Source organism: Carcharodon carcharias, chromosome 16, assembly GCF_017639515.1.
Source record: "Carcharodon carcharias isolate sCarCar2 chromosome 16, sCarCar2.pri, whole genome shotgun sequence".
NCBI classification, from domain to species: domain Eukaryota; kingdom Metazoa; phylum Chordata; class Chondrichthyes; order Lamniformes; family Lamnidae; genus Carcharodon; species Carcharodon carcharias.
In genome coordinates this window covers 58,611,508-58,624,189 of record NC_054482.1, presented here as the reverse complement: position 1 = coordinate 58,624,189, position 12,682 = coordinate 58,611,508, and the positions used below count along the sequence as shown (strand labels likewise).

General features: G+C 40.1%; 2 protein-coding genes across 2 annotated transcripts in view; one reads left to right on the top strand and one right to left on the bottom strand.

Moving 5' to 3' along the window:
* rpe65c (retinoid isomerohydrolase RPE65 c) overlaps positions 1-3,749 on the top strand; it is a 35,423-nt gene extending 31,674 nt beyond the window's left edge. The window contains exons 11-14 of the mRNA XM_041207815.1: positions 1,675-1,789; positions 1,893-1,987; positions 2,073-2,184; positions 3,560-3,749. Coding sequence (XP_041063749.1) covers positions 1,675-1,789; positions 1,893-1,987; positions 2,073-2,184; positions 3,560-3,708 — 471 coding nt within the window. The 3' untranslated portion in view covers positions 3,709-3,749. The remainder of the gene's footprint in view (positions 1-1,674; positions 1,790-1,892; positions 1,988-2,072; positions 2,185-3,559) is intronic.
* A 5,860-nt stretch (positions 3,750-9,609) lies between these two features.
* Positions 9,610-12,682, bottom strand: part of si:ch211-198n5.11 (methylcrotonoyl-coenzyme A carboxylase 2) — a 70,415-nt gene continuing 67,342 nt past the window's right edge. Inside the window, exon 13 of the mRNA XM_041208503.1 lies at positions 9,610-11,817. Within this exon, the coding sequence (XP_041064437.1) occupies positions 11,734-11,817 (84 nt within the window). The 3' untranslated portion in view covers positions 9,610-11,733. The remainder of the gene's footprint in view (positions 11,818-12,682) is intronic.

Below are 12,682 nucleotides of genomic sequence, written 5' to 3'. Positions count from 1 at the left end.
TTTGTCTTGCACTCATCAGGACAAATGCAAGAATGCCAAATTTCAAATGATCACAACAATTTATGCTACAAGAGAAAAGGGTGCTGATTGGTTGGCAAGTCAACTCTGATTGGCCGAGGCACTTCCATGGAGAAGGCAACGGGGAAATAAACTCCAGGGTACTTCAAAAAAGACGCAAGGCTTGAACATATTCTCTCTGTTGCAGAGTATGGGTCCCTGTATATGAATGTATGCCACTTCTAGCAAGAGTAAATGAGCCATGTTAAAAGGGCAATTGATTATTTTAAATTAGTTGATAGTGTAGCTATTAGCACACTCTAGATTATTCAGTATGTGCTGCCCAATCGTGGAATCACATCTAACAGTGGAAAATTTGTTTTGGATTTTGCAAGTGCGGACTGGTTGAAGACAGGCTGTACTCTTCCTGTTACAAACAACTGAAGCAACGTGTAATTTGATTTGATCAGCCAACCGCTGGGATATATGGCCTACATACCTGGCATTGCATTGTTCTGCCTACCAATTGGGCAATGTCGTGTGTGAGTTTCAATGCTGGCGCGAAGCCAGATACATAGGACCAATGTCCCAATGATTGGCTGATCAAATCAAACAGCGTGTTCCTTCGGTTGTTCATAACAGGGAGAATACAGACCATACTCAACCAGCCCACAATTGCAAAACCCAAAATAAAATGTCAGATGTGATTCCATGATTGGGCAGCACTTGCTGAACAACCCTGAGTGCGCTCATTGCTATATGAACAAGTAATTTAAGATAATCAACTGAGCTTGTCAAATAGCTCATTTATACTTGCCAGAAGTGACATACATTCATATGCAGGAACCTGTTCTCTGCAAACAAAAGGAATATGTTCAAGCCTTGTGCCTTTTTTGGATTACTTGGGAGCTTGGGGAGCCTATAGTTCCCTATTGCTTTCTCTATGGCAATGCCTCAGCCAATAGGAGTTTGTTTGCTTACCAATCAGCACCATTTTCTTCTGTAGTATAAATTGTTGTGATAGTTTGAAAGTTGGCATTTTTACGTTTGTCCTGATGAGTTCAAAATGAAATGTTTCAGCAACATGCCTCTCTTTTCAGCAATATCCATGTGTGTTTACCTAAATGAAAATGTGCCTTTTGGTTTCCCGGATGTTCTAGTCACTGTCTCTACATGTTCAACTGCATAATGGTTTCTGTGCTCCAAAACATTGTTAACCTATTCACATGTTGCAACTCCAAGTCAGCAGTCTACTGTCTTGTATTGAGAATAAATTACTTCCACCTTTACAAAACACAGTGGTTATACCGGGATTGATTGCTCCATGCCAACAGATGCTTCAGTCACTCCCTGTTCTTAAGGAGGAGGAGTTGCTCACACCACCACAACCCTATCACTGGACCAATTGGCCCCCAGGCAAGGGGTCCCATCAGTTTTTTTTTGTTTTAAATGGGTACCTCTTGTTTGCCAGGCCTGGATCCCACTGATAGGGTCCCTATACATCCTTATGGAGGCCAACACACCACCACTTACTCAGTCAGTGCCTTTTCTCCAAGAATTCTGCCTGTGCTTCCACCAAGGTTGCCTTTGTGGAATACTAATCACATAAACATTGTTAAAAAACATTGAAATGAAGAATTCTTTCATACAGTGCCTTGCTTATTGTGTCTTATCTAGGTTGAACATGGCAAAAATCTAGTGTCTCTCAACACCACAACTGCCACTGCTACAGTTCGGCAAGATGGAACAATTTGGCTAGAACCAGAAGTGCTCTTCTCAGGGCCTCGGCAAGGTGACACCCTTCTTTTAATACAAGGATATGCAAAAATAAAATCTTATGAGATGTTTTCAGAGATTGATTGAAATTTGCATAAAACATTTTTTCTGTGTTATAGCATTTGAATTTCCTCAAATTAACTATCAGAAATTCAGTGGCAAGGACTACACCTATGCCTATGGACTGGGATTGAACCATTTTGTCCCAGACAAGGTAAAAATTGGGGTAGCTGGAGAGGAAATTATATTTAGTAGCAAATGAATTTGCTTTCTCTTATACCTTTTATTCTCCCATGCAGATATATAAGTTAAACGTGAAAACCAAGGAGCACTGGCTATGGCAGGAACCAGATACATATCCATCAGAACCCATCTTTGTTCCACGTCCAGATGCAATGGATGAAGATGATGGTATAAAATAAGGCTGCATTTGCTGCCAACGCCGTTCATGTACAGTTGTATTGTTTTACTCTATGACATCATTGCGGGTGATGGAGTAGGCAGGGGCCAGGAACAGAGATGCTTATCAAACAGCTATTAAAGACAATTAAAATTAAGATTAAAAAATCCTCACCTTCTCCAAGTTGGTGGGGCATAGGGGAGGAATGGAGCTGGGGATCGGGAATGGGAAGGGAGGGGAGGTTTCTGACTCGTCAGCCGCAATTCCAATTACAACCTCCATATCCCACCTTTGGGGCTTCTTCCGGTTTGAAACAGCGGCCTCCCCACAGTTGCTGAATCTCCTGCTCTGGACTCCCTTCCCCTTAACCCAAGTCTGTCACCAGGAAGAAGCCACGAAGCTCTACATGCAGTATATGGAGGTGGTAATCCAGAATCCAAATAAGATCCAACTGGCCCTGCCTCCCCTGCAAATGACATCATTGGTTTTCTGTGCATGTGCGGACAAGTGCACATGCACAGATGGATATTGGCGGCCATCTTGCGTGGCCACCTTGCAGTGGCAAGAGACGCAGTGATAAAATTAATGCTGGATCAGGCAGTAGGATGTGAGATGGAGCTTGCTATGCAATTTATGATGAAAACTTTGAATGGCAGCAGTGGTTTCTATTCTGCTTTGCCTCCCTGATATCAAACAAATGGGAAAACCAGGTTGAATTTGTCACTGTGACTGGGATACTTCCCTTTTGGCTCCAGATAACCTTGTACACTAGTGACTGAGCAGCAGAGTGATTCTAGTTGCACAAAAAGTGGGAAGCTCATGACGGCTGTTAAAGTGTGCTGCTTTAGTTGATTAATTCTATAGTGACACTCCACACTTCAGGAGGCCCTAAGCCTTGGCTCTTGTCAATTTGAAACTAAGCTGTCTGGGTTTGGGTAAGCATAGTGTTTCTATAAGGCATGTGAGTGTCTTAGCAGCTTGGTTTGGAGACTTTTGAGCATGCTAATAGACTTCCAATTGTCAGAACCCTTGCTGATGTATGATGTGTTACTTGTCTATGAGACTATTTGCATCCAGTCTCCTCGTGCACTTGCCCTAACAATGGATGAATCTACTGCTATGAAGCCTCAAGATTTTCCAAGTCTCTCTTTTATATAAAAAAAAGAATGATCACTGAAAATCTCTGATAGCTCATTTGGCACCTAGTATCAAGCTGTGTCATGGCAGCAGCAGTGTGATTTCCTGTATGGAGGCTTAGATTTCACACATGCATGCAGGCAGATGGGTGAGTTATGAAAGGGATTGTGTTAAACACTAGGCTGAAACAACAATATTAAGAGAATTGTAAACAATATTGGCTAATGATTGTTTACTTTTTGTTAACAGGAGTGTTACTGACTTCCGTTGTAAGCCCAGGTTCAGGACAAAGACCTGCCTTCCTTCTGATTCTTGATGCCAAAGATCTCAGTGAAATAGCTAGGGCAGAGGTGGAGACCAACATCCCTGTTACCTTCCACGGAATGTACAAACCATGATGACCTATTACCCAGCAAAACTGATTATTATAGTCATTCAAAAACACTGCAATGTAAAACAAAATGTACACAGAACAAAAAAACCATGCTAACATCATATCCCTTCCTTTAGCTGGTATGTCAGTACATGTGAAAATATATATTATCTTAATTCTTAATTTGCATATGTTGAATAGTTTTGAAGTACACAATACATCAAAATTAGCTAACACCAATGGTGGATTTCTATGTGAAGCCAAGTATTCATTGTTTGATGTTACAGCTGTATGCAACCAGAATTAATGTCTAAGAAAGAAAAGGTTAAAAAAGTCAAAGTTGCTTTATTTTTCACTTGTGATTATTAAAACATCTTGTCGCAAGATTTTTTTGCCTCTCACAGCCTAAACTGTATGTAGTTGTGTTCATCATGCTGAGATAAAGGTAACAAAGTTATGGTGTATCTCTCACAGTATGACATGACTGTCAGTCTTTCTCCATTATCTATATCACAAACACCAGCCAGATTGTGGTATGCCATTTCCACTCCATTGGATTGCAGCAGAATTAAAAAGCAATGTATGTTGTTCCAGTTCTTGTCTGTAATGTCAGACTTAATGGAGAAAGGAATAATTTTGTGTAACTTAGAAAACAGCACATGCACAATCTGCTGCTGAGGGCAAATAGGCAAAATTCAAGCAGACAATTTCCATGGGAATTGTCTGACCTCCTGCCATAGTGTGGACGAGAATGCAGAACAAGTAGTGTAAATGCCTGCTTATGTTTTTTCTCCAGATTTTTGCTAAAGTTGAGAGAATCCCAGTGAAAATTCTAGTCTCTGATTTTTATTGTTGAGTTTGGATTAGTGGAATTTGTCTAATTAAACCTACTAATTAGGGGAGAGACATAAATCCTACCATTTAAGTTACTGGCCTGTCCTTAGCATAAAACAAAGGAAATAGCACAATTCCAAATGAATGAATGAGCTATAGTACTTTTGAGAGTAATAAGTCTATAAGTCTGCTGTAATGACTGAAAGATGTGGGCTCAGTTGGTATTGGGAATTCGACATGGTAGTTTGGAACCTAGTTTGTCTTTATTTAGCTATTCTAAGCCAGGGCTGCAATAAATATGTTACATTTTGTCTTAGTACTATTGGACCAGGGGAGGGAAAAATCAGCTGGTTTCTGCTCTTGCATGCTACCTCAAGGCCCCTTCCATGGTCAGTGTAAGACCCATTCTCTGGTCTAAAGGCTCTTTTCTTTACTCTTGATATCAATGGCACACAACAACTTGGATGAAATGTGAAACACCTTTATTAAATCTCTAAGCTATAGTACATACTCATAATCACACTGGTTGCTTAGGAATCCCAAGAACTAGGGTTCATTTCAGGTGGTCAACCCTTTGACAGATCTCCTGGTGTGACTTCACTATGGCTGACCAGGCCATTCTGCTAACTGCAGGAACAATGGGTGGAATTTTACAGCAGCAGAATTTTATGTTTCTGCCGAAGTCAACGTGGCTTAGAAGGGCTTGCTGCATTCTATGGCCCCCGTCCTGCCATGACTGGGCCGTAAAATTCCAGCCAATGTCGTTGAGGGCTGTGTCTTTATACACATTCCTGACTCTGGCCCTTGGCAGATAAGGCAATACCTTAAATTGGATCGCCTGATTGGATTATTAGTCCCGCCCTAGCCATCCAAGACCACCTCCATGTGGTCACATCCTGGCCTCAGTGGGGATATGGCAGGGGTCTTCAAATGCATGCCAATGTTGGGTGTGATTACTGTATCTTGGGGCTGGAAGAAGGCTATTCACATGTTCCGAATGGCCATGTCTTGTTCAGTTTCAGTAGACGAAGTGTCTGTGGCAAACCACCACCTCAGGGACATGTCCTGACATGTCTGTGTGTGTCTGTGGGCAGGATTTTCCCCCCATTAGGGGCAAAGTTGAAGGGCGGGCGCGCACAGGCACACTTCCGATCGGGGCCATTTTACGTGGGTGGGCCAGTTAAGGCCCGCCCAGCGTGACTTCCACATGGAAGCGCTATGCACTTTGTGTGCAGGCGAAGGGGGGGAATTGTACGAAAGAGCGCACTTATCTCCCTGAGGCTAAGCGCAGCCTCAGGGAGATCGGCCCTAAACGTAAAAGAGTTAAAAATAGAAAAATAAAATGTTCCTAACATGCCCCCTTGTGTGACACTGTCACATGAGTTGACACATGTCCATAATTTTTACAAAAACTTTAATAAAATTTTTAAAAACCTACATGAAACCTCATCCCGCCCGTGGATGAGGTTTCTGCTTTTTCTAATTTGCACCGGGGCTCCTGGCCTGCCCGCCAACCTTAAGGTTGGACGGGCAGGTCATTTATTTACTTAATTGACTCTGTCAATGGCCTCAATTGGCCATAGACAGGTTGGCGGGCGCGCAGTTGATTTTGCTGGCCCCCACCTACCTGAAAATTTAAATGGGCGGCAGTGAGGTTGGGAGTTCCGCCCTACGTCACCACACGTCATTTTATGCGTCAGTGAGCGGGCCCCAACCCCACTCGCCGACATGTAAAATCCTGCTCTGTGTGTGTGTGTCTGTTTAGTTGAACCTGCCTTTATTTTTGAAAAAGTTCAATATGAGCCTCAGCAACGTCTTCGGTCAGAATTCTTCTCCCTTCATCCCAATGTCCTCAGCACCATGAGATAAATTCTGCCCACAAGATTCTTGCACAACCAGCTTATACTCATGAATATAAAAAAAATAAAAGCATGGTTACATGATTGAAAGTGATTAATACAATACAAAGGTAAATAATGCATTGGCTTACATCAGTATCTTGTCAACTTTCACTGAGGCTCATATATGATGAATTACTACCTAGCTGAGATTCACCCCTGATTTTCACAATCCACCTACAGGATTAGGTAGCTCTGTGGGTGCAAAAATGGAAAGAAATATTAGATACAGGTCTAATTCCATTTATACTAATGTGCCATGGTTCCCACTTCTTGAGCAGATGTAAATAGCCTCTGTGATGTTTATTACAGTATTGACTATAATATAGTAGTTTAGGGAAGTGTAAACATGAAACATGCCCATTCCACCCTCAGCTCTATTACTAAGTACAAGGAACTATTGGATTTTTTAAATATCCAAAATCTGTCCTTCTGCCACCTCTTCTTCAACTAGCTTCCTGTCCCCAAGCCCTCACCATGACCCCTTATTATGCTTTCTTTCTTATCATCTTCGATACCATGCAATGAGGAGCAAAGATAGAGGGAGGTGATATGATCAACCTTGTTAAATGCTTCACAGCAGTGAATCAGGGAAGGAGGAATAATGCAGAACGGCTGCAGCCATAGAATTTGATGATTTTTACCAGAATGGGACACCCCCTGCACCCTTGACCCCTTCTCCACTGGTTTCCTGAATGCTGTTACCTTCCCTTGCCATTGCGCTCATTGGCAATGTAAACTATTTCCTGCTCATTTTCTCCTGCCTGCACCATTTCCATTCAATTCCTAACTTGAATCCCATCAGTCTGGTTTCTGCCCCATCCCATTCTGGTCAAAATCATCAAATTCTATGGCTGCAGCCATGCTGCATTATTCCCCCTCGCCTTGGCCCTGGTTTGTGGAAGTCTCTCCCTAAACCCCTCACTTCCCCTCTTTCCGCTTTTCAATACCTTCTCAGAATCTACAAATTCAACTGTACCTTTGTGCAGTGTTCATTTCTTTCCTCATTGAAGTACCTTGGGAAGTTTTTCTACACTAAAGGCATTAAATAAATACAAGGCAGTTGTTGAAACGTTTTTTCTGTAAAGAGGATAAATGTGAACAGTACATTCAATGATAAAGGTCAGGAGGATAAATGCATGAAAGAAACACAGTAAGCATGTGATTTTAGGAACTCGGAAGTGTGCCAGAAAAACATTTCTACTAAATACAGCTTTGATTAAGAGCCCAATGACCTTTGACTACGTATAGAGTTTTAATTGATGCACATCATCAAGTTTAGGCTCTTCTTATGCTGATGGTGTACTGCTGGTTTCTACTGACCTAAATTTTTGTGTGTGTTATTATATTGGTGAACAATGCTGCTTGTTTTGTAGTTTGGTGGACAATTATTCCTTGCATAAGGCCCAGCACTCTTAAGAGGTTTTACAAAAGATGATACTGTTTTTGTCTTAAAAATAAATCTGATGAAAGCGTGACTTTCGTTTAAGTGAGAAAGCTAGGCAAATGAAATAAAGTTCAGAATACAGGATTATTTTTCAAATTTATCTTGAGAATGAACACCTTTAAATCTATTGATGCTAGTAATGAGCTTAATCAAGAATACTTGGTAAGAATTTAAACAAAATTAATGTCTTGTATCCATTCAATTGTATTCTTTAAATGCCAGTAAATAATATTTAAATTTTAGTGCACGCCAGCCACGAGAATACATGGAATGCTACAATTCACCTCATTGATCCTGATTTGTGGGAAAGAACCAACTGGGTTTCCTGTTTCTGACTGCTAGCTAGTGAGTGAAAAAATATATGCAAGGATGTTAGTTGAACACATGGTTCGGAGGAGATATGACAACCCTGATTTGATAGCTTTTTTTTGCTCAGGTTCCACAGATAAACATTAAGAATAGCCCCCTGCTAGTAGCTATGTAATTGTTGCCCCTGAGTAAATATTAATGCCTTTAGGGGAGGGGAAGAAAGGGAGAGAATTTATGAAACTGTGCTTTAGTGTGCTGTGGATTACAGATGATGGGAGTAGACCAATAACCTATAATGCACAATCCAAAATAAAAAAATGTAGTCCTTTTATACTTCAACTGCCTGTAAATTGTTGTCATTACACTATGTACCTAATGCAAATGTTTTTAAAAGATGCTTTCTTTCAGCATTTAATGATCATTCAATCCTGTAAATTAGTTTTTAGTCCACACTTGGATTTACTGATGTTGACAAGTTAGCATTAGGGTATATAGGTCCACCTTAATTTGAGGAACTAACACTACCGTGAAGGATAAATAAGAGATACCTATGCCATTTGAACCATGAGATTGGATCATTGTTAGTAATCTTCTGCTACCCACTATCATTGAGCGAAGACTTGGAACTTCATTATCGATTACCAAAATTACATCTGAACAATGTCACAAAGCCACCTTGCACAAGAAATGATTTTACCTTAGTGTGATTTGGTTCTAGAAGATAAAGATGGTAATACATTATAATTTAGAAGCAAAACAATTGAGTGGTTCAGGTGATATTTAACTCAATAGCCTCTGTCATTTGAATTATAAAATTGTATTAATGTTTGAAATCTTCTGCTACATAACATCAATGGATAATAACTTGGGATTTTACAGGATATGAGAAGTTGGCGACACAAGATACTTTGCTACAGAGCATAGAGAAAATAAGTTGGTCCATAATAGGTGTAAAGGAGCCCTAGAAAACATGGAGCTAGATTTAGCTGAACAGACAAGCTTGCCATTAACTTGATTTTGCATAATTACAAAATCAAGGAAATTTTAATCTGCAAATGGATACAAAGTTTCCATGCCTTTCATAACCAAATTTTTTTATGAATTGCACTGGTGTGTGCTATGTGCCAAATAGCTTGTTCAATAGGCACCTCACTCAATCTATTACACATTGATCAATTATGTATAGCACATACTTCTGTCTGTTTTTGATTGCGTTGTTTCAAATGGCCTTTATTTCCCCCACAATTGTTTGGTTTCCCATGACATTCAAAATCCAAAGTTAGGAAAGTGACCTGCTCCCATACCTCTGCCAATAGTAGTTTCAAATAGTTGCTGAAGTAGCCCTGCCAACAGGTCAACTTTCTTTTTAGCCTCTCATGAAGGAACTGGTTTTTGCCAGTAGTGTATCTCAAAAAAAAACCACATCCCACACAATGTATGTATTTAATGATACTTTAATTTCTCTTGTCATAAGCCATTCTGTTGTCATAATACTGATGTACCTTATTTACTTAGATAAGTGCTCTTTCATATCTAATATGAGGCTAAAGATCTTTATTTTCATTCAGTGACAGTACATACAGTAATTCAGCAAAAACAAACATTCCATATTGCACAAAAGTGAAAACAAGATGCAAAATTAGCAATTAAGCAGTATTTCCAGATTGGCAAAAAAACAATATAGAATTGAGAAACCAGGACAAGATTCACTTTGTTATGTTTACAATTATTTCTACACAATTTTTCCCTCTTGGGCTGACATATCCTCCAGATGTGCTTGATACCCTTCAGTATTTCATCCATGTTGTCATGCTATAATTGTGAACCTGACAAGTGAATGTTGGCTGTCTATTCAAATGTGAATCACACATAAGGGATATCATAGTAGGCTTGTGGTATCAACCCAGAGGTAGTGAATTCAAATTCTACCATGGCAAGTTGTGAAACTGAATTAAATATATCTGATATTTTAGTGGGATGCCATTAGGAAAAGTGACCATGAAAATTTCCAGATTGTCATAAAATCCCAACTGATGCACTAATATTGTTCAAAGAAGGAACCTATTATCCCACAGTATGCAGTATGATCTACATGTGACTCCAATCCTACATTACACGATTGACTCTTAATGCCCTCTGCAGTGGCCTAACAAGCCACTGGGTTGTCAGTGCAACTAAGAATGAATTATCCATGTTCAGAATATGAATTCAAAAAGAATAGCCAGTTGTGTGCATACAGCAGCCATGGAATGGTAACTCTTATAGAGTCAAAACAATTAAACTAAATTAACAAAATTGGGATAAATCAGGCACAGCCCCTAATTCAGGTCAGCTGTAAAACCAAGAACGAAGTTTAAAGGAAACTTACAAACTTTAAATCAAAATGTGATTAAAGGGGTCAACAAAACACCCCAGTCCCCGTGGTGCCCACCGAGCACGGAAGGCCTCGAGTGTGCCGGCAGACACCGCGTGCTCCCTCTCCAAGGACACCCGGCTGCGAACGTAGCCACGGAAGAGGGATAAACAATCGGGCAGGACTCCCCCGTCGATCGCCCGCTGCCTGGACCTGTTAATAGCCAACTTGGCCAGGCCCAGGAGCAGGTTCACGAGGAGGTCCTCCTCCTTCCCACCCCCTTCCGCACCGGGTGGCCATGGAATGGTACTCTGAGACAGTGCCTTCAGTAGAGAATGGGAGACAATTGGATTGGGGAAATAGCATGATTAATGCATTGGCAACTCATCTTTTAGGGGAATAATAGCCTGTTATGTGATCTGGCATTGAGAATTCCTTTCTTATTCAGTTCATTGCCCTTCATGCTTTGAACCATAACGGAAGAAGTAACTTAATGGTGAATATTCTAGGATGTCTTTTCATTTTTGCATTGAAAAATCTGTCCTAGAATACTTGGTAAAGCACTTTACTAGGGCAGTGATAACAATTACTATTGCTTTAGAATCTCCAACGTTTGCAGCATCATTACAAATAATTAAACGAATAAACAGAGATGAGAGACATTTGGCAAATGCTTGAAGACATTCAGACTGACAATTTATAAACTGGGGTTATTCCACTGTCCTTGGGTTTAAACTCGCTCAGATTATTGAAGGTTTCTTCATTTAGATCACACTGTGCAGGAGCTGTTCTTTTGAGGTTGGAATTAACACACATTGTTAATGCAAATGTGTTACAGCTGATTGCAGTTGTGGTCTACCTGACATTATGGTATTTGCAACAATCACTGCCATCGTGAAAGTTAAACATGACTCCATTCTCCAATACTGAAACCTTGAATAGTTTGGACTACCCAGTGCTTCAGTTGTTGCTGCTTGTCAGGCACTATTTTCCCAGTAAAGAAACAGAAACTCTGTAGATCAAGATGATTTGTTTATTTTTAATTAGGCACTTAAGAATAAATGAACTGGACTGGGCCTTTCAGCGCACTGAGGTTGCTCTGCCATTCTTAATCACTAGAAATAAATTTTGAGTCCATTCTTTTTGTTCTTTTTACAGCAGCTGCTTAAATTTAGAGGTTGAGTTGATGGATTGCACCAATTTCTGAGTTTACATTCTCAGAACAGAATGTCTTTCTGGTTGTGAATGAAGCCGAGGTTTCTGTTTGATGATATTTAAACACTGCCCTATTACCTGGAATATACAGATAGCTCACAGTTAGATTCAATGCTCATCAACACATTTTTACATTTGTTTTGAAGTTCTGTATTTGGTTATTTAGCTAAGAAACTACTCCTGTCAAAATTGGTAGTGTCCTGCAATTGGAATCTAGGCTTTGCAATATTCTTTTTTCAAATATATGCAATATCTAAAAAAACATGTATTATTTAACTAGAGTTAAAACGAAAAATCTGCCAATGCAGGAAATACACATCTGTCAAGTGCTATGACACATGATCTACATCAGATTCAGCACTCCTGTGGGTGTTCAGAAAGTAAATCCTGAACTCCATGTAGAACTAGTCCTGTGCAGCTGAATGAAGACCAAAATTTTGAAGCATCGCCTGAGCATTGACAAGTGAACAGAATGAAGTTTTCAGATTATTGCATCTCTTATTGAAAAAGGAAAAGGAGAATAGGGTTCACCAGAAACAAAGACACAGAAGGCAAAAACTCACAAAAAAATCTATGGCATGGGATTTAATGTACAGTCATGTCAAGAATGCAATTCTTGAGTAAGATTAGGCTGAGCTGGGAGTTGAGGGAGACTGAGAAAAGGCAGTTTTGCAAATGATTTCTATTTGGCAAAAACAAAGTCTATTGAGTCCCAGGTGAAGATGGATTGTAGGGGGGGAAGGAGGAAGCAATTTACAGTGGAGAAAAGGAATTTGGAATTGTTTCTGCTCTCCATGATAGCACTAAAGTAGTAAATAATTTGACCATGGAGAAAGAGAGGGCATGCAGTCACCAAACCTGTCAATCATCATGTGTATTTAAATTTACAACTTTGGATTTGAGACTGTGGGGATAGCTACCTTGCCACGGAAAGTAGAAGAAC